The sequence below is a fragment of the Alosa pseudoharengus genome, unplaced genomic scaffold (assembly GCF_046254945.1).
Source record: "Alosa pseudoharengus isolate Yale_2024_CS ecotype anadromous, Long Island Sound unplaced genomic scaffold, YU_APseudo_1.1 YU_APseudo_1.1_scf_16, whole genome shotgun sequence".
NCBI lineage: Eukaryota > Metazoa > Chordata > Actinopteri > Clupeiformes > Clupeidae > Alosa > Alosa pseudoharengus.
The window spans coordinates 30,007,360-30,029,194 of record NW_027468630.1 but is presented as its reverse complement, the minus strand read 5'-3'; the positions used below and the strand labels follow the sequence as shown (position 1 = coordinate 30,029,194).

Here is a 21,835-nt window from a genome sequence, read left to right as displayed (position 1 = left end):
TCGATTTTGTGCAAATAGGTTACCTCCAAATGGACTAAATTGAAGACAATAGACACTGCAAGCTAGGAGGAGCTGTTCCAAATTGATACAGCTTATTTTCATCAGACCTAAGCTTAGTTTGTTCATTCAGTGTACCTCAACTCAAAAAGATAAATGTAAGCTATGTATCTGTCTGTGTAACCTCTGTGAGCTCCTGCAGAGGAAACCGTCCTGATGTGACGGTTAATTTCAACTTAATGAGTTTGGTGAATTGATGGTGAATAATGTGGCCAAAAACAGAAACTACTTTCATAGGTGTGCAAATATTTGAAAGTTAATTGACTTTTCTAAATAGAGCATCACAATGGGAATTTGAACAAAAAGTGGTATAATCCATACATACAGCACATACAGCCAACATCTGACACTTTGGACAGATGGGGAATATCTAGTATCCAACCAAATCCCTAACCCTTGGAGAAAATGCTGATTGGGATCTACACATTTAAATGTGGTAGGCCTACCAACAACTGTACTGGGCCACATTATGTCGCTTATTGCACATTACCTCCTCCAAAGACAGTTATGTAGTCATAATTGTAGTCAAATAGTCAATCAGTTATTTGCCAATGGGAGAACTGACAAGACACTAGATAGATAAGAGAAAAATCCTGAATATCTTAGACCCAGGAAAAAGGCAATCTGATCTGCTCCTGTTCTCATCATACGGAAGCAGACAGTGTCTGCATTAATGACAATGCTTCCCAGAGCAGGCTGTTATGTAACGCTGCTGCTGTAGAAGCCTCCTGCCCCCTGTCGTGAGTCCCATCCATGAGGAGCGGGAACAGACATCAACCTGCTGCCAAGGGCATCCTGATACCCAAGACCACCGCTACTCGCTCAGTTCTGTTTTTGAACATGATCAAATATCAGCTCTCAGAGGGAAGTCTGTGCAGTTGCAGCGGTCCTGTTGTGATGGAAGAGATCATATGGGTGATTCATCTGTTTTTCAGTGTTTCAACATATAGACTTACAGTATGTCTGCATAGAACTGTCTGAAAAGAAAGTACAAGCTAGTTTATAGCACTTATGTTATTGCAGATATATTTGTGAAATACATTTAGTGAAACACTACTAAAACGCTAGGTCAGTGGACCTTGAGATTTTGATTGTGCCTAAGTAAGTGAATGTTCTCATAGATAGAGCATTAGTGTACTGTATTTCTTAAATGAAAACTCCCATGTAGGCCTAGTGTTTAAATGTAGGTGTAGTGAAAGGTCACTCTGATCAATTTATTTCTTTAATTATTAGGATATGATATTTATGATATGCTTTAAAAAACACACTACAAAAAACATCTTGTTTTCTTCTACACCCTCCTTCTGTACTCTCTTCTATGGCATTGGTGGCACTAGTGGTTGTTGAATAAAATGCACTGAAATCTGCAGTACTGCATGCATTTCCACATCAGTGTAATTTAGCCTAAGGTGTGCAGGATGGAACGTCAGATTGGTTCCCCCAAACACATTGCAGTGCACACATCTTTCAAAAACGGCTGGAATTTCAAGCTGTAAAGTCCTTTATCACCGTTATGTCATTTGTGTAGAAACGATTGTGATGGGTGTAAGAGGGGTGGCTATGGGAGAGACTTGGCTGAGATGGCTGCCAGTTTGTGTTAGTCATTGGCAGTAAAGGAGCTTTTCAGAAATCAAGATATGACTACATTTGATCTGACACTCTTTCTGGATGTGAAGGTACGTTTTAATTAATTAATTATTCATATATACTTTATACATACATTTATTGCAAAACTGCAGAATCTTAAACAACATGAAATTATCAGTATACGAATTGACAGGAATTGTCTTTTGTTGCTTTATTTCAGAAACCACACACACACATACACAATCTTACACATTCCATATCATTCCACACTCATTCACCTGATCCATCGTTATTCTGTGTTGTGGGTGTGAAGCATTAATGAAGAAAATAACTCTTTGAACAACAATCTGGTTTCCGTGTTCTGACTGGACACCCTGTAGAGGTTGCTACCGGAAGCTAAGAACAACATCCCTCATCACCCAGAATCCTTTTCAATACTACATAATATATTATGTATATATTTCTACAAAAAACAATTTAGCAAGCATGGCCAAACGTATTTAAATCGGCATCAGACAAAGACAAAATGTGCTCACAGGCTCTGGCACATGAATGTGCAAAGGGTTGGGAGATTATGAGCTCAGTGCTCATTAGCAAGTGTATTTGGATGTTAATGAAGGTCTGTGGTCTCATTAGAATACCTTAACCATATCAAATAAAATTGAGAGAAATATTCTGATATACATTAATTTCTCTAATAAATTAAACTAAAACTAAAGTCATTACTGAAAGCAGTAGGGTTTATATACTAGCAATGTTATCACTGCTATCAAGTATGAAAAAAAAATCACCTGCATGCACATGATTATCTTGACAACATGACACTGACACGTGACAAGTATGAGACCACTATGAGAACACAACCTCCTCTCCAGATGGAAATGTTCTAATCAGGTTCTGTAAAAAGCTGGGACAGGCCAGAGCACAGCCTCCATGGAGACAGCAAGACCAAAAAGAAACAAAGCTTGAGAAAAGCAAGAATATCTCTCTCTCTCTCTGACAAACACACACACACACACATAAATAAATAAAAAGAATCCATATAAACAACAATCTGACACAATCTGCCCATAATCTGGAGCAGAGAAGAAATGTACAGATACATTTCATTACACACGCACACATACACAGAGAGTCAGACTTTGTGTTCCTGTACCAGCTCAAATTAGTCTTAGCTCCCTCTGATGTCACATTCTCTCCTCATTATGTTCTATTTCTCTTCAGTTTCAGCTGCCTTTCACACTATAGCTCAAACAAAGTAAATGATCAAAACACTCTTGTTAATTATATTTTCTAATTACAGTCACATAATTGACCATTAGCCTAAACCCACAATGACTCCAAGTCAATAGACAGACACTAATGGTGTCAGAGCAGCACACAGAGCTCAGTTCCAATGTGTTCCCAGAGCTACTGTATGAATGTCCATCTCTTCCACCCTCAAGCAAAGATGATGGACTGTACAATATATCATGTTTTACTTTCATATCTCAAAATGATAAAATACTCTTTAACTTGAGGGAATTCTGAATGGCCTGTTTGAGTTGTCTTTCAGGGAAAGACTAATCTTGACTTTAAATTGGTGAATTTCTAGTCTAACAAAAACATGGTTTACCTTTCCTTATTTTCCTACATCCAATAGCCTTATTTACAGCACTTCCATCTCTGGACTCCATATTTTGACTTTTGAGTTTGAGTTTTGATAATATTGATTTCTTACACCTGACAACTCCTGAGTTATATATGACACACCTTTCCTTTTACATATACTGGGCATTGTAAGCATATGGAATTCATGAGGTCGCTCTCACAGGCATCTAATGATTTTCAGAGATACGTCCTGAAACTATTGTATCTTAGGAACGTGAAAACACAGATTTACATGTGATCCAGAGAAGCCTTGTCCTAGATACGAGCATTGGTGACATAGATAGATAGATAGATACTTTATTGATCCCCAGGGGAAATTCAAGGACCTGACCTAATATCACCAAGTTAGGCGATATTTCAGCACTGTTGATGTGGACAGCTCCCCCTCAGCTCATGCTACGAGCATGTTCTAAGCGTATGTAAAAACTTAACCAACGCCTGTTAGATCCTTTGTCGGACAGTCGCAGTCGGACCGTCGCAACTGCTAAGATTCATTCCTCTCGGGAAACCAGGCCCTGCTAGTCTGGCTTTCACCTGCATTGAACACTGCAATTCAATGTGATCTTGTTTGCTTGTATGCATTTCTTCCTATTTAGGTCTACTCTAATGTTATAGGACTCCTCAAAGTAAAAAATAAATAAGGTCATGTATTTGTGCAATTACTGTAGAGCTATAGCCTGGGTGTCAGCCGAACTTAGTCCCGTCCACAACATTTGAGGTTGGGAAGTTCGGTCTGGCATTGCTCTGTTGTGGAGCAACTATGCTCGCCCCAAATCTGGCGGACCAATCAAATCAGGCTTTACGATGATGGACAGGTGAGCAACAGCGCCTCGTTTATCACGTCATCTGATCATGCTTAGGTTGATTATGTTTGCAACAAAAACGCTGAGGCTATAGGAGACAGATGGCTTCTAAGACCCAATATGGAAAATGCATATTATTTCAATGAGGTTTTATCACTGAAAACGATTATTTCTGAAAACTTTGGCCAAAGCTGAGATGTGGGAAAACTCATGGTTTCACTTTCATCAAGGGAAAACAGCGTGTTGCATTCTGACATGTTGTTCCCTCGTTCGTTTGAAATCTCTGATTGACCACCTGTTAGAGGGATTTGCGATAGCCTTTCCCTGTTCATAACATGTTTGTAGCATGTCAGTGTTCAACAGAATTATTTTTAAAAACGGAGGGGATATTAGGCATTTTTTCCCTAATAGCCTACCCTACTACGTATCTTTTAGACTTCGCTAATGAGTGTTGTAGGAGATATTGACGGCACAATAACCTTTACAAAAGACCAGAAAACAATGTTACGGCATTTATGGAGAAGAAGGATGGTTTGTGTGTTCACGGTAAGTTATTTCGTTGCTCTAATTGGTTAGGTCTATCCAATTGAGTGCAGAGGCATCCCCCCCCTGTATTGGTTGAAACACGAATTACGTCCCAATGGAGCAGTATCAGACTCATATTCTGACTAGAATTGAGTATGGCTACGTCAGGCTAGTAGAGCTACTCTGATAGTAGGCTATATCCTGTCAACAGCAAATACGTTCAAGGCCAGAAAGGCAACCATTTAGTGCTGTCAGTACAGAGGCATGCAATTTGTTGTTCATTCTCTTCTCATTGGCACTCATTTCTTACCTCTCTAAAATGTTATCTGGAAAAACACCTGTGGGACTCTGATCTGTGCCTTATACACAAATCAATTTCCATTTGGGGCTTCTCACTGGGGGAATGATTTACCAGAATGTTCTGTTCTAGTGACAGATTTGGGATTTTCAAGAAACATTTAAAAACTCTTCTTCTAAACTTGAATTTGTCAAATGGTTGGTTATTATTATTATTATGAAGATTATCTTTTTTACTGTCATTATTGTTATCATTATTAGTCTATTATAGTCTATTCTGACTTCTTTACAATGTTGCCTTTTAATTGTATTGTATTGATTTTGTGTATTTCATGTTGTAAATTGCAAAATAATAAAGTGTCTGCCTAAGAACTTTAACCAAAACTATGACCATAATTGAATAAGACACATCTAGGGAATGCCTTAGCCTTGAGAATGTTGAGTCTGCTCAGCTTTGGTTTTAGTACATGCCTCTCTGATCAAAAGGTCATAATAACCTCTCAGTTGCCAAGGTGATGCAAAATATGGCAGCTTTCCTTCCTCCCAAAGGGTCAGTTCACCAACAGTGAATGCTATTGCAAGGTACAAGGAAGCCCTTGTTTGTACTCTACCGGTCAAAAGTTTGGGGTAACTTAGACATTTCCATTCCACTCCATTATAGACAGAATACCAGCTGAGATCAGTTGAATTGTTTTTTTTAATCAGAGCAGCAGTTTCCATTTCATTATGTGCTTACACAATTGCAACCACAGGGCGGTAAGTCATTTAGGCATGATGGACTTTTGTATTTTAACACAGATACAATAATGGATACAATAATAATAATAAACGTTTAAAACTCAAGCAATTGACCACAGCTGTGACACAGCTGTTGACCACAGCTGCAGATGAAAATGCTGACAGAAGTGGGGAAACCCCTCTCTCTGTCTCTGAGATGGATGTGAGGAACGTCTTTACGAAGGCTACATGCAGGAACCTGCAGGACCTGATGGTGTCTCTGGCAGGTTACCGAAATCCTGTGCTGACCAGCTAGCCCCTGTGTTTACACATAGTAATACACCTTTGACTCAAGTCATTGTCCCCTCATGCTTTAAACAGCTAGTCCATTATTGTCCCTGTGCCAAAAAACAAAAGCCCATCATCAGGGTAGGTGGTCTGACATCTGACACATTAACCATCAGTACGGGTGCTGAGGACCTCACATGGACTGTCAACCTCCAACACACTCTAAAGAAATCCAGACAATGACTCTCTGTCAACATCTATCTTGAAGGCCTTCTACTTTTCAGCTGTGGAGTGTTCTAACAGCATCATTACATTACATTACATTACATTACATTTGGCTGACGCATTTTTAACCAAAGCGACTAACAACATGGTAACAGTTAAGTTTTAAAGCAATTCTCTCAACAATTTTATCATCACCTGGTATATCAAAATTGCACATCTCGGGATTACAGTGCTTAGAGAGGGGTTCTGCTAAACTTACCATCAGAATGCCTCTCCCTGCCCTGCAGGACAGGACGTCTAAGTGTAGAAAGGCCGAAAACATTTTAAAAGACATTTCACACCCTGTCAATGGACTGTTCAGACCGCTGAGGTTTGGTAAATGCCCCTCTAGCCACATGGCTGAAACAGAAAGACTGAGGAGGAGTTTCTATCCAACTAATGCCATTTCACTACATGGTTTACAGTAGTAGTAGTAGTTACATAGTATCTTTATGTATGTGACAAATAAAGTAGTAGTAGTTACATAGTATCTTTATGTATGTGACAAATAAAAATAATTGAATCCTTGTAAGGAAATAATTTTAACCACTAGGCCTATACATTTAAATCATTGTATTTTGTGTTAATTGTCATAAAATTACCATGTCTCTTTAGCCTAGAAATCTAGACGCGCCCCTAGCGCCAGCCAGGGCTAGTCTAGCAACTCTCCGTTGGCTTGTGAGCTCTTGAAATCTTGTATAAAGTCGTTAGGTGGGCTTAACATAATGATTGATGGCAGAGTTGCAACGGTTTGGCTTGAATTCCCTGCTACTTGAAAACAAATAAGATGGATGTTGCTGTTGGCGAACAGTGTGACACGAGTTAAGCTTTTATTAAGTTGGCAAACGTTTGAACTAGCCAACTAGCTCCGCTGGTGGGAAACGCATGGGACTCATAGCGCTGCCGCTGTCCTATTGCGTGCAGAGGGAATTTGAAAGACAACTGATTATCCCGCCCCTCGGACTGAGCACTGCGAACGGTGAGTGCCCAGACCCTACATTTTAATGTGGGTCTGGCTCGTCAGGCTAATGTCTCTTATATTAGTTCAATAAGGTTAACTCATTTTTAGTTAAGCTGTATGGCCAGTTGAATAATCAGTAGTGCCCTTGTAGCTCTAGCTATGGTTGATTTGCAGTACATGAGGTGCACAACGGCTACTACTATGTGCATTAACTGCACAGACTTTCATCCAGAGGGTCGTTTGATTGACATCACTCTATTAGGTGAAGTGACTGATCTCTACCTCCACTGAAGAGGTGTTTACAATCAGAATTACAATCCATAACCCATCATCCTAGCCTGACATCATCATACTCAATTCTAGTCATACTGAAATATTGTGGGCGGGGCTATGTTTGGGCTGGCTTTCCAGGCTACTATCATCCACAACCCAAGCGAAAAATAAAACATATCTAGCTCTCCTCTCTATTGGAAGCTCATGGTCCTGAAACTCTATAAAAGGCTGTAGCGACCTCTGCTGTTGAACACAGTTACAACCATGTGGGGTCAACGACTAGTCACAAAATGAAGTCTAGTGTTTTATTTCCACTTGATAGAAGTACTTCTCTGCCATTTGCTATGAAGAATTGGCATATGGTGAAAGGAAATTAGTTTGATAATATTCATAGGTTGACTGGAAGTAGCCTAACCTCTGCCTCCCCTTTTTATGATGTAACCTTTAGAAAGGGGGCTTGGAGGTTATCGGCTGAATCTTTGTGAGGAATATAGGTAAAAACAAAGGAAGATTGCGTTACAATTTCTCATGTATCCAAGATGTAGGGCCTACATGTTAGTGGAACGATATTAAGCCAAAGGATCCTTCACCTATCAGTTAGGGATGTAATTTTTATAAGTAGGCCTAACACTGTGAAATGAAGGATTTACTTTACCAGGCTTGCTGGATTTTAGTGTTTCACATTTGTCTGGATTTCGTTAGGAATAGAAATAATAGGGTAGCCTATTTTTTCTGTGGCATTTCAGCAGCAACTTAAATGTTGTCCATGCCTTCTCCGTCAGGTCGGGGCGATTCCAAGGGCCCTGCACTTGAGGCCCCAGGAACTTATCAATATTTACTAAATAAAGACCAATATTTCTATATGGGAGGAGTCCATAGTTCGTTCATAGGACCCCAAAATCTTTGCCAGTGAACCGATGCTCTTCCCTCAAAGAGAATGTGCACTCTTTACCCCATGCAAAGGCCTACCGCTACCTTGTGATCGAGCCTGCTGTAATTTAGCAAACTATACAATGTGTTGATTGCACATGGATACAACTTTCATACAATTGTTACTTGTTGCGCATGAATATTATATTATTAGACATTCTCTGAGGGTACGTAAACGGGCTCTGGTCCAAAGCCGTGTGAGCATGCGCATTGTGGAAATCTCAACTGGAGTTCTCTCTAAACACGTCCCTGTGGCAAACACTCGGGCCTAAAAGTTGTTCCACATTAACTTGTGTGAGTCATTTTGTGCTCTATAGACAACAATATATTGACAATAATAGCACGGCAAATTTACATTCACATAAGATAATTTAATATTGACTTATAACTGAAAACAATTAAACCAGGGTCTGTCTATGTCTGTTAGTAGGCCTACCGTTTCTGTGGGGAAGGGTAATATAGTTACATTGCTACACTTCCTCCTACTGTGTTGATGGAAAAAGATGATATTCCCGGAGTTCTCGACTTCCACTGGCCAAGACACTGAGGAAACATATCCCTGAGTTGGTTCAAAATTTATCATAGGCTACTAACGTCGGGATTATACAGATAGTATGCGTATGAGTTACTAAAATACTATGCGTAACTGTACGCGGCGTTGACCACGTCGGTGTCTCCATATAACACCAGGTTAGCATTAACATCAGCAAACCCGTGCGCATTTCAATGAAACAGAGATGGCGAAATTAATAAGGCAGTAACGCTATCTACCGTTAAATAGTTTATATCAGTCAATGATAACTAACTTAGAAGATCAGTCCTACGAGGTATTTGATTGACTTTTGATAGGTTACCCTCCTACTTGCTGTTGTGTCTCTCGTAGGTTTGTAGGTTATTATTGGCTTCCCGGGGGTATTAAAGGCAATGTCCTTTATCAATTAGGCTGCACGTTTCATTAAGTTCAGAAAAAATCTCATCACATTATTTTAACCGTCCGCTAGAAGGCTACAGTGCTACAAAAGTGACTCGATCCGAACAACACACTATAACCAATCAACAGGGGCAAGAAAGAGAGGAGAGTAAATTGATTGGCTGTTGAGCAATACAATACCCATTTAACCTTTTAATAATTTAATTTAATAGGTTTCTTTACGTCCGGATTAGGCTACTTTAGACTGTTTATCTTAACGTGTCCTTTTCGAATTGGATAGCTATTAATCGTTCTGGTTAAATAAGCACTTAAAATGTTGACTACTTTTATTGTACAAACTATTGTAGCCTACTACAACTGTGCCAACTACTGTGAACTAGTTTGAGCCAAATGTAATTATTATGTTACGGGTGTAGGCTAGTGAAAACTGACTGATGGATAATTTCTAATGCAGATCAGTAAACCACTAGGTATGTTTTAATAAGTCTTTGTTGGCCTTAATATATTTAGATCTGTGTGCCTGTATGAGTTCAGGCATATTGTGAGACTTATTTGAACTTTCAGGTGCAGAGAACTAAGCTACTTCATGAAGCTGGAATCCCTCCACAGTGTTCTGAGTGCTGTGCCTCGTGGGCTGACATTGGGTCCGTCTTTGGCAAAAGATGGCGAGTTTGGTCTGTGGTGTGTTGGTCAGCCACTGCAGAAAGGCACAATCCTATGCCTTGAGGAACAAGCTGAAGTGGAGGAAATCACTGAGGTGCTGACCAACGTCTCTCATCAGTCGTCACTATGAAAACATGTATTGAAAGAATCACATTGTTTTTTGTTAACAGAATGATTTGTCGTATCTGTGTTTTTTCCTCACACCAGAAACTTGGAGAAAATACTTGTTTAACTATTTCTAAGGAGCAGCTGTCAGACCGCCTGTATTGGTTGAGGTATGTATGACATTAGCTATGGAACATCACAATATTGTTTGTTCTGGATTATGTGCTACAGAGATATGTATAGGTTCCAAATAGTTTGCTTTGACTTTGTATGTGTGAATTCTGGCCAGATTACAAATATCAAGTTTATCTTTTTGACAAGTTAGCAAAAACTACAGGTTTATGTAGCCTGTGTTGTATTTGCCTGCACAGTTTAGCCTCAGGCCAGTATCTGGGAACTTGCAGCACTGTCTCTTAAAGTGGACGGATGTTAATTCACTGCACAGTTACTGTTCCTGCTGGCTGCTGCTATACTCATAATAGTGACTCACAGGATATGACATGAAAAATGGTATATGAAATGGAAAGCAATTCTCCACTTGATGTAGCCTACAGCTAAAATGTATTGATTGGTTTGTGATGTTCTATCATATCTCATTCTCTCTCTTTCTCTCTCTCTCTCTTTCCCGTTCTTCTTTCTTTCTCTCTTCCACTGTTATTTATTATCATTGTGATACTACTCATGCTCTTGACCTATTGCAGGTTTGCTTGCAATGCAAAACACAAGGAGGAGCAGAATGTGAAGGTTCATGAAGTCGATGGAAAGTTGTGCTTACAGGCCTGTGAGAATATAAATCCAGGGACAGAGCTGCTGTTTTGGTTGAAGGACAATGACATTTCATTAGATAAGGAAAGGTCTGCTGCTATGCCAGGCAAACCCTGCCAGGAAGGAATCTATCCCAAATCAGGAGATGACAAGCCCTTGGAGAATATTATTGGAGAGCAGGAAGTGTTATCTCCAGGTATGATGAAACATTGTTTCTGGGGCTGTCACTTGTCGTTGAACATAGAGTTACTCAAAAAATACTACATGAGCTGCAGAAGTTTGCATAATAATAGGTTTTGTTGTTTGCTGTTACCTTAAAATAAGGACATATTAAACATATGCTTTTAACACTACAGTATCTGCTTTAGATAATCAGTTGTTTATCCTCTCCATTGGACACATCATCATTGATGAACCAGGCCATGCTATACACTATTTAGTTGTAAATGCAAATTTGGGTCTTATTCAAAACTGCACGGAATAACATAATTCTGGCCCCCAATAAAAGTGTACACTCGTTATCATTCATAAATAGACCTAGGTAGTTTTTCTAATGACTTGTTCAGATTATAGTTATAAGTCGTTATGAATGAAAGATGTAATGAACATTGGTTGCCACTGTGCCACAGGCCACAGGCTACGACTAGATATCTACCATGCTAGATATCCAGAGGAATAAATGACCACTGGCAAGGAACTATAGCCAATGATGGCACAACACAGACGAGGGAGAGCAATGGTCAGAGCCAGACGAGGAAATAAAAATATAATTCATTGATTTAATTATGTTTATCTATTTTTTTTTTTTTTTTTTTTTTTTTAAAGATAACGACCCTGGTTGATGCTAACCATCTTAGAATCCAGCAATTTTTTCAGATATGAAAAATACAAAAGTACAACCTGGGCTTTTTGATAATTGGCTAGTGGACACTTCAATCAATCAAACGAGCTGCAAAAGCCATATAAATAAATATCAATGAAGAGCATGGACAATTGATACCTTTCAATACAATACAATACATATAATCCTGATAGTAAAAAAGTGGTGGTATTCATTGTATTACTTATATTACTTAATAAATGAATCATTGGTTTCTGAACTGTGACATTTGAACAGTTGAATAGAGGTAGTGTAAGACCTGTCCAAATGTTTTATCAAATTAATGTGAATGCATGTTATTGTGTTAGATATATATAAAACTTATACATACGTTTTTGGTCTGTGCTTTTCATGTCCAAACAGACCATGAAGTTCTCACAGAGCACCTTGCAAACATCGGGGTCAAGCCAATCTTGGAGCATTCCGAAGTCCCACCATCACCAAAGAATGAAGAAAAAGATTCTGTAGAGCTTGGGATCCAGAAGAGTAAACCTTTCTCCAGAATGAAAAAGACACCAAAGCTAGCCAATCAGACCTGTCAATCAAAAAAAGATATAGAAGATGGTTGTGAAAATGACAATACAGATAGAATCAATATGCAAACTGTCAAAATACCCTCCTTGAACTTGGCTCAATTATCTGATATTACTATGGTTGAAAAGAATCAAACTACAGTGGTTGAAAATTGTGATAGGAAAGATATTGATGCAGTCTCTGGGCCTACAAGAGCCAGCTGCCGTCTCGCTGCTAAACCCAGAAAGGTCCACACACTTGTTAGTCGCATTCACAAGCGTCTACAGGAGCGTAAAGTCAGGAGCCTGCAGCAGCAAGCAAAGGAGAAGCAACCATCTAGAAATTCTGCCGATGATGGACATGCTGTCCAAGAGCAAGGTTTGGAAGACAAAGATGCCAGCCATGCAATCAAAACTGATGATGGGATGGATAAAGCTACATTGAAACTGGCTATGGATTCTTTGACGTTGAAACCCAATCTCTTGCAACTTAACATGCGAGAAAGAAGGTACAAATGTGATCAGTGTGACAAGAGTTTCTTTCAGTTGTGTCACCTGAAAAAGCACAAGTTCACTCATTCTGACTTAAAACCCTACCTTTGCACAGAATGCGGAAAGAACTATAGTTCCCAAGAGAGTTTCCGTGCTCACGTTTTGATGCACCGGGGAGAGAGGCCATATAAATGCCAACAGTGTGACAAGAGGTACGGCTTAAAGCGAGACCTGAAGGAACACGAGGTGCTGCATACAGGAGAGAAGCCCTTCGTCTGTGATGTGTGTGGCAAGGCCTTTGCCCGGCGGCCCTCCCTCCGCATCCACAGAGAGGCACATAGGGCAAAGGAGGCGAATTACCACCCTCCCAAGATCAAGTGTCCTGAATGTGGCAAAGAGCTGGCCAACTCCGGCTCCCTGAGGAACCACATGCGCCTGCACACAGGGGAGCGTCCGTACCCCTGCCCTCACTGTGGCAAGACGTTCCGCCAGCGAGGCAACCTGCTCGGGCATCTGCGCATCCACACGGGAGAAAAACCCTACAAGTGTGACTATTGTGACCAACACTTCTCCCAAGTGCCTGAACTTCGACGGCACCTCATCTCTCACACCGGTGAGGTGTACCTCTGCACTGTTTGTGGGAAGGCTCTGCGCGACCCTCATACACTGCGGGCCCATGAACGCCTGCACACGGGTGAAAGGCCTCACAAGTGCAATGTCTGTGGAAAGGCCTACACCATGGCCACAAAACTGAGGCGGCACATGAAGTCTCATTTGGAGGATAAGCCATATAAATGTCAGAAATGCGGTGCGGGCTACACTCTTATGCAGAGCCTCATTCGTCATCAGCTTTCTCACAAGAAGAAACTGGACGAAGTCCTGGAAACTCAGGAGACAGATCATCCAGCCCCAGTAAGAGGGCGACCCCGAAAGACAGTACAGAGGTGTCTAACAAACACGTGGTCAAATGACACTGAGAAGAATACAGAAAACCAAACAATGATGTATGTTCAAACTGTCGAGGAGCTGGTAGTCGTTCCCCACACAGATGAAGTGATTGTTAGCTCTGGACCATTCCATGAGGGTATGGTTCTAATGGAAAATGGAGCAGAGCAAGGGGTCAGCAGAATCCAGTTAAATGAGGACATTATTGAGATTATTGTCTCAGATTCGGCATCTAAATGTATAATGTTACAAGAACAGGAGGTACAAAGTAACATGGTTATTCTGCAAGGCGAGGATGGACTTAATTCTGTGGCTGAAACCATTGAGATTGAATCAGGGATATAATATTGAATTCTATGTATGTTATGTATGTCCATTCTTCCTAGCATATAGCATATAATCAGTTTTGTTGTACAGGTGTTGCTGAAATGATTAAAGTTTGTTTTGTGATAAAAGCCCTTGCTGTTGTTTTGTGATTGGAGAGAGTTGAAAGTAACTGCAAATATTGACATTGGTGAGCTGGACCTTGTATCATCAGTATTTGTATGAAACGTTTCCAACAAAGCAGTGATGGAACAGGGAGTTAGGCAATAATAAAAAGTTTTAATAGGTAGACACATTGAAATGATTCCTTCATATATGTTGAGCCATCTCCTTTGTTCATTATTGACTAACCATATTACAAATCACTGTGGCTATTTAAGAGGCAGAATTCGATGATAGATTTCTTTGATCACGTTATTTAACATGCTCAGGGATCAATGTTGAAATTCTGTGCCTCAGTTCACAGTTTCATGTGTGTATTTTACTCCTCCTTTCAGTTTACATATGCAATGAATCATGTTCAGCTCACAAACTTAACACAGCAATGGATACTATGTCCCTAAAGCCACAAGTTGTTCAATATTTGGCAACAAATATTTAGATGTCCAGGACAAGTCAATGAACAACGGAATCAGATAACACTTTGGTTTCTATACTGAGTGGACTGATACAGGTTGTTCATTCTGCAAATTAGTTTATCGTAAAATAAAAATGATGACAAAGTGATACGTCAGGGAGCCATTTCAGAGATATGTCCTGATGAAACATTATTTTCATGGGAAGATGTTTTTGTTAATGAAAAAAAAAACATAATTTCTGATACAATAAGTATGCAAAGCACGATCAACACACACCAATATACAGTAGCTTCACTTTTGCCTGATCCCTTCCCTAATCTCAATAAGGTTTCGGGTCAGGTAGGGCACTTCTGAGCTCCAGTAGTTAAATATTAACTAGTCACTACCCTGTTTCTGAGAGTGGAGGTCTGTGTCAAAGCATTGGGACGTGTGGGGTCCAGGGTCTCATGCAGGCTTTGTTAAGATTTCTTCAGCCACATTTAAAATGGGTGGAATTCCAGCAACTTTACTCCTCAGCCTCTTCCTCAGCTCGGTTCTTCAGGGCATGTGTAAAGATGGTAAGATGAAATTATGATGGAGAGATATCGAGATATTCCTGTCTGCAAATGAAACATTGACATGTTTTTCACCTCACAGATAAAATGCACAAAGCGGTACACATGCTTAGACTACTCAAATGGTGGCCTTGATATTTACTCTAAGGTCTTGTTTTGTTGTTAGTATTTATTGACACCAAAAGAGCCTCTGAGGTTTTCATCAGAGCAAGGCGAGCAAATTCCTTTCTTGAGGAGGTGAAGCCTGGTAACCTGGAGCGTGAGTGTCTGGAAGAGATATGTGATCATGAGGAAGCCCGTGAAGTGTTTGAAAAACCTCAGCCAACGGTGAGACTGGTGAAGACCACAGATTTCAGTGTTTAAAACTTTGTAATGTAATGTTTATCCGAGTAATGTTTATCCGAGTACAGATAACAATGTTGAGGAACTAATTATTTTTCCTTTCCATTTAGAAACAATTTTGGTGGAAATACCAGGGTAAGATGTCATTGTTTAAAAAATTGGTCTCATCAGTCAACATGCTTAGTTAGATTTTTGTCTAAATAGGATCTATTTCTAGATGAATAAATAGGATCAGCTGAACTAGGGACAAAGTACAACTATGTTCACAGACCACCAGAACACAATTTTATTGATTAATTGTGTTAAATTGAAAATGATTGGCTTAGAACCTCCATATCCCATTTCATATTTAAAATATGATCAGACAACAAATATTACTGTTAAATGAATACATGTAAATGTAGACCACAAACATGTCGAATCACTGAGGATGTGCTTGGCTATTTTACAGGCTGCAATGGCCTGACATTGCCCAGAGATCCAGAATCTATAAAGACTCTCAGATCATGCTTGGATGGTAAATCACTGTTTTTGATTATTTTTGCCATCAAGTTATTATCAGTCCTAATCAGTTGTCTCCACAATAGTGCTGAAATTCTAAATGAAATGTATGTGCAGCATCAGGCGACTGTTCGTATGAAAAAGGAGAAACATACAGTGCAGCGGTGTCCACCACCTCCAGTGGAAAGGCATGCCAGTACTGGAGCAGCAACTTTCCACACAGAATCACGTATGAACTAAACTCTTACTGCATTATCAACTTAATTGCTCATTCTTCTGTGAGACTGTTTATTTGTGTTTGAGCAATAGGCCTATTACAAATTTCTCTGAATAATGTGAATTGCATCATCACATTGATGGCTTATTATCATGGTACCCTTGTATTTCTACCAAATCTGTAGAGAATTCAACACATCCCTGGATGATTCATTGAAAGAGAACTACTGCCGAAATCCAGATCAAAGTTCTGATGGACCTTGGTGCTTCACTCGTGATCCCACAGTCAGAAGAGAGAGCTGTGCTATTCCAAACTGTGGTAATTGTACATAAAATATGAGTTTCATGTTTTTCAATGGAAACCAAAATAATGGTGGATCATGTGTTCATATTTGCTATGAAAGACAAGGATAGAGGACAAGAAAGCAGCTCAAAAAGAAATTATGACTTGATTTATGATAATTCTGAACCACACACATATTAAAAATGAAAAATATCCAAAAATTACAGTCCATTTACACAATGCATTTAGGGCCTTCCAAACCATGTACATGTTCCTGATTTTGTTGTTGTTTTTTTTGTCATCAGACGGACCATTTGTTGCTGTACCTCCCCCTACAAAAGTCACTGTGACTATCGATTACTCCAGTTCAACAAACTGTCTAACTGACAATGGCAAAGACTATAAAGGAACCCTGTCTGTCACTATGAAGGGTTTCACATGTTTGCCCTGGAATTCCCCTAAAGCTAAAAAGAAGGCCTCAGGAGTGGAGTTTCTCCCCAATGTTGTACTGGAGGCCAACTACTGCAGAAATCCAGATAATGACACAGAAGGGCCATGGTGCTTTGTAGATTACCCCAATGTCACCATGGACTATTGTGACCTGGACTTGTGTGGTAAGAAGATGGCCAAGAGGGACAATGCAGTGCTTGTCTTGTTTGCCTCAATATTCTCAAGACTGTAACCTTGAGGCCTTTTGGTTGTTTAAAATCCACTTCTTTGTAAATTATTACAGGCGTGATTTTTGTGTTCCCTATTCAACTGCATTTTAACTCAATATGATTAAGGATACTAGATTAAGTCATACTGCCACGCCATTATTATTGTTTTTATTATTATTATTTGCATTTTTGTTTTTCTCTTGTCAGAGGATCCACTAGATAGTGAAGTAAGTGTTGAGCAAGTTCGGCAGCGAACTGTGAGACCTGGTCCTAAAAAGGCTTTCTTCAGTCCCCGGAGTTTTGGCAATGGGGAGCAGGGTAAGTAAGAGTGAACATATTTGCTAAGCTGGTCATCACCTTTTTCTAAACAGGTCACATCTCAGATGTAGATAACCCATGCATATAACACCCCTTCATTATTATTGGGACCCTGGCAAAGATAAGTAGAAAGTGCAATAATAAATTAATCTTTTCTTGCGTTAGCTTAAAGCGTAACTCTCGCCAAAATGCATCCTAGGGTGTTTTTGTGAATGTACCCGAGTCAAAAGCATAATTACATCCGAAGCTTATGTATTCTTATTTTAGAAATGATTCTTGGTATAACTTATTGTGTATAGAACAGAGGTTCTCAATTTTTTGGTTCCAAGGATCCCCTGTGTGGAAGAAAATATTCCGAGGACCCCCTCATGATTATAGAAAGCATATGCCATTTGTATTCTCTGAAGTTGTGGCCCCATTTGTATTCTTTGAAGTTGTGGCCAGGTTCACTATCCTGTGTTTTTGGCAAGTGTGAACTTGATCTGTCTTTTGTCAACTTTAGATTTTGCATCACTTGACAACATGGTCTGACTCAAACATACAATATGGGTGGGAGCAAATAGACACAATTGAATTGGTGAAAAGGGTTATCATCTGTAGATATGCATTTTAAAAATGATAAACTACAACAGCTATGGGTTGCACCCCCATTGTAACAAAGGGAGAGAGCAGTGACCCCACCCGGTCTTGAACCTGGGTCTCTAAACCTGCAGCTTGACCCGTTGGTCAGAGCGCATACTCAGTTGTAGTGACGGTACTCCTTCACACTGCCCTCCCCTTCGGGAAGCTTGCCCATGCACTTCACGCACACTAGTGTCCCTCGCGCAACCACCAGCCGTACTTCTCCCATCCCAGGGTGCCCCACACACAAGTGCTTCACCCATCTCTGGGGTCCCTCACACAAGGGTCAACCTATCCTGGGGGTCCCTCATATGGCTCATACACTGGGCAAGATTCCGATGACCTCACGGCAAGCCATCCCACTTCTGACACCATATGTAGCGAAGGGACAGAGCAGTGACCCCATCCGGTCTTGAACCCGGGTCTCTGGGGCACTAAACCTGCAGCTTGACCGCAACGCCAAAGAGCCAGGCCTGTTGGTATGGCAGTCAGAGCGCATACTCAACCGTAGTGACAGCACTCCGTCACACCCATGTCCCGTTCCCCAGACCCCACTTTGAGAACCACTGGTATAGAATACAGTTGTATTAACGTATATCCTTCTTCCTGTCTTCAGTGTGTGGAGAGCGCCCGATGTTTGAGAAAGCAGGTCAAACAGATTCAAAAGAAAAGGAATTATTTGACTCTTATCGTAAACAGAGAATTGTGAAAGGGGAAGATGCAGAGCTTGGAAGCGCCCCATGGTAAAGAGCAAATACCACTAATCTGATGTATATAGCCATCTGATCTCACATATTTGTACCTCTTTTTTGTCACTGAACCTTTTTTGAAAATGAAATTGTCACCTGTACTTATGATAGGCAGGTGATGCTGTACAAGCGTAGTCCCCAGGAGCTGCTGTGTGGGGCTAGTTTGATCAGCGATGAGTGGGTCCTCACTGCTGCCCACTGTATCCTCTACCCTCCATGGAACAAGAACTTCACCATTAATGACATACTTGTTCGGCTTGGCAAATACTCTCGCTCAAAGTGAGTATGTGATTGCCACCATTGTTTTATATTTATATATATATATATATATATATATATATATATATGAATAATCATGTCTATTTTTTGGACAAATCTTAGGTTTGAGAGAGGGATTGAGAAGATTGTGGCCCTAGATAAAATTATTGTCCATCCTAAATACAACTGGAAGGAGAACCTTAATCGTGACATTGCTCTCCTGCATATGAGGAGGCCCATAGAATTTTCAGCTCATATCCATCCAATTTGCCTACCCACCAGGCAGGTGGCTAAAGAGTAAGTCAAATCTTTAATTTATGGAAAAACAGTAGTATTTAAAATCAAACACACTTGAGACACACTGTCATATATGCTGATAATGAAAAAGAATTGTCCTCTGTCTCTCTCTCTCTCTCTTGTTCTGTAGTTTGATGATGGTTGGATTTCTGGGTCGTGTAACAGGTTGGGGGAACCTCTTTGAGACATGGTCTTCTTCTCCAAAATCAATCCCTTCAGTCCTTCAGCAAGTCCAGCTGCCCATTGTCGAGCAAGACACCTGTCGGAAATCTACCTCAATTCGTATTACAGACAACATGTTTTGTGCTGGTAAGGGGTTGCCCTTAAATCTGTGCTAAATCCAGATAATGGTACTATATTTACAGTATGTGTTATGTATTGTAAATCGGTTCATTTTTGTTTTAGAAATATATATTATAGTGTTTTTCATTTCCTAGATCATGCCATTAGCATTGACTTTATTAAGTTCTCAACATTACACACATGTTACACTAGTCTGCAGTTCTTTTTACTTCCAGTTGAGTTAATATTCATTTAATGATGTAACGTGTTCATCTAGCGAATGACATTAACTGTTCAAGTTTCTTCCTCTATTCAAGTTCTGAAACTTTTTCTTGTACATATTACTTATATACAAAAAACAACAGCAGTCAGACAACTGCACAACGGTTATTTGTCATTTTATATGTAGAGTTGGCCAATTTTGTTTTAAAAGAATGGAGAAACAGAAACTCATAGATGGGTATATGGTAAGGAGATATGGTAACCCTCTGCCTTAAAAATCAGCAGTACATTGGACTAGACTTGGACTAGTGAACAGACACACTTACAAACAGACATACCTTATTACCATACATTCTTCCTCCTACCGGGGGAATAGCATTAGGAATACATACCCATGTGTGTACATGTGGGGTGACATTTGCATGCTTTTGACAAAGCATGGTGGTGATGTTTCTTGGTGTTTTAAGCCCCCAACGTTGTCTTCAAGGCAGCGCTGCCTGGAAGGCGCTAGGGTTAGGTTTAGGATTAGGTGCCTTTAAGTCGACAGTGGCAGCGCTGCCTGGAAGATGACGTTGGGGGCTTAACACACTATTAAGCGGTGGTGATATACTGCTTGGAATATACTTGTTGAATGGAATGGAGCAATCAAATGATTTCTTTTTTGAAATTTTAGGATTCCAACCAGAGGAAAACAAAAGTGGTGATGCTTGTGAAGGGGACAGTGGCGGTCCCTTTGTCATGAAGGTAGACTATATCATAAACTTTTATTCTTATTTCTAGAATGAAAAACAAGTCTTGTATTGTGTGCATGATTACATGTAGGCCACTCATTTGCTGTATTATGTTTTTTTAATATTTATTCATCAATAAAGAATAATTTCTTTTTGGCTTTTGTCCTCTTCAGAGTCCTACAGATAATCGCTGGTATCAGATTGGTATTGTGTCTTGGGGTGAAGGCTGTGACCGAGATGGAAAATATGGATTCTATACTCATCTTTTCCGCATGAGAAGGTGGATGAGGAAGGTCATTGAGGATACAGATGACGATGATGAATAATGGAGTGTTTTTTCCCATTGTGAGATGTGTTCCCATTTTATCCAGTTTGACTTAAATATGTCAAAGTGAGAACAATAGCTTGACCTTTTGTGTTATCAATTCCCATTGCTACCCTGAGTGAAGATGCCATCTATGGAACATCTACAAGCCCTTACTGGGAATTGAATAAAAAATATTGAAAGAAATAACTCACAATGATTGTTGGTTCACAATGATTCCCAGTCCTGCATGTGGAAGGATTTCCCATCATAACAATTACAGGTTGCCATATTATCTCGTAAACATAATATTTCTGATAAAAGTCACACCATTTCTGGCTCCAGCCATGGCGCAACTGGCTGGGGCACCTGCACCGTACACCGGCGACCTGGGTTCGATTCCCTCCCCGTGGTCCTTTCCGGATCTCACCCCGACTCTCTCTCCCACTCACTTCCTGTCATTCTCCACTATCCTGTTGCATTAAAGGCATTTCTGAGAATTCCCATAGCAAATTCAGTCACCGTTGTCCATAACAATCACAAGACACTCTTGTGAGATTCTGGTGGGACTGCTGTAGTTTAACATATAAGGAGACAAATGTTTTATTCCAGCCATTGAGGAAAGCTGTGAACACACATGTATCTCAAATTACTTATCCTGGCTTGACCTAGTGACATGTAGCCTACTCATCCTGACTTGGTGTGTAAAGGTAGGATGCCCTGCCCAAGCATAGGACTCTAGACTCATAGGAATCTATGTCTAGTGAAATCGAAGATGATTGACAAACAAATACAGATCATTCCATATCAGTTCAATCAGCCTTGACACCATGGTCTCAGATTTCTGCTCATTATTTGTCAAAACAGTTCCCCATGTCTTATGACTATTATACAAAAATGTCAGCCTGTTATCATGTTGTTTTACAATGGTATTTGGTATCAAGTTGTCTG

At 40.1% G+C, this 21,835-nt stretch overlaps 2 protein-coding genes across 4 annotated transcripts; both read left to right on the top strand.

Moving 5' to 3' along the window:
- Positions 1–8,827: 8,827 nt before the first annotated feature.
- Positions 8,828–14,595, top strand: znf408 (zinc finger protein 408). 3 transcript variants are annotated; one of them, XM_076287666.1, is made up of 5 exons: positions 8,828–8,915; positions 9,848–10,040; positions 10,154–10,221; positions 10,753–11,012; positions 12,060–14,595. In XM_076287666.1, the coding sequence occupies exons 2-5, from the start codon at positions 9,870–9,872 to the stop codon at positions 13,988–13,990; spliced, it is 2,430 nt and encodes an 809-aa protein (XP_076143781.1). In that variant the 5' UTR covers positions 8,828–8,915; positions 9,848–9,869; the 3' UTR covers positions 13,991–14,595. The 3 variants fall into 3 exon arrangements, with proteins under 3 accessions (XP_076143781.1, XP_076143779.1, XP_076143780.1); XM_076287664.1 differs by having other exon boundaries at positions 8,838–9,042; XM_076287665.1 differs by having other exon boundaries at positions 8,838–9,753.
- Positions 14,596–14,987: 392 nt separating this feature from the next.
- Positions 14,988–21,045, top strand: f2 (coagulation factor II (thrombin)). Its single transcript, XM_076288207.1, has 14 exons — positions 14,988–15,104; positions 15,268–15,428; positions 15,554–15,578; positions 15,895–15,960; positions 16,062–16,173; positions 16,346–16,479; positions 16,749–17,057; positions 17,310–17,420; positions 18,658–18,784; positions 18,902–19,069; positions 19,172–19,345; positions 19,476–19,654; positions 20,523–20,593; positions 20,754–21,045. The coding sequence occupies exons 1-14, from the start codon at positions 15,032–15,034 to the stop codon at positions 20,904–20,906; spliced, it is 1,863 nt and encodes a 620-aa protein (XP_076144322.1). The 5' UTR covers positions 14,988–15,031; the 3' UTR covers positions 20,907–21,045.
- The last annotated feature ends 790 nt before the right edge of the window (positions 21,046–21,835 follow it).

Excerpts from the sequence above, each read along its gene's own strand:
- znf408 (XM_076287666.1), top strand. The coding sequence starts at position 9,870 with ATGAAGCTGGAATCCCTCCACAGTGTTCTGAGTGCTGTGCCTCGTGGG. Across the intron at positions 10,041-10,153 it reads AAGTGGAGGAAATCACTGAG|AAACTTGGAGAAAATACTTG; the intron begins GTGCTGACCAAC and ends TCCTCACACCAG. Across the intron at positions 11,013-12,059 it reads GCAGGAAGTGTTATCTCCAG|ACCATGAAGTTCTCACAGAG; the intron begins GTATGATGAAAC and ends ATGTCCAAACAG.
- f2 (XM_076288207.1), top strand. The coding sequence starts at position 15,032 with ATGGGTGGAATTCCAGCAACTTTACTCCTCAGCCTCTTCCTCAGCTCG. Across the intron at positions 16,480-16,748 it reads CTGTGCTATTCCAAACTGTG|ACGGACCATTTGTTGCTGTA; the intron begins GTAATTGTACAT and ends TTTTGTCATCAG. Across the intron at positions 17,058-17,309 it reads TTGTGACCTGGACTTGTGTG|AGGATCCACTAGATAGTGAA; the intron begins GTAAGAAGATGG and ends TTCTCTTGTCAG.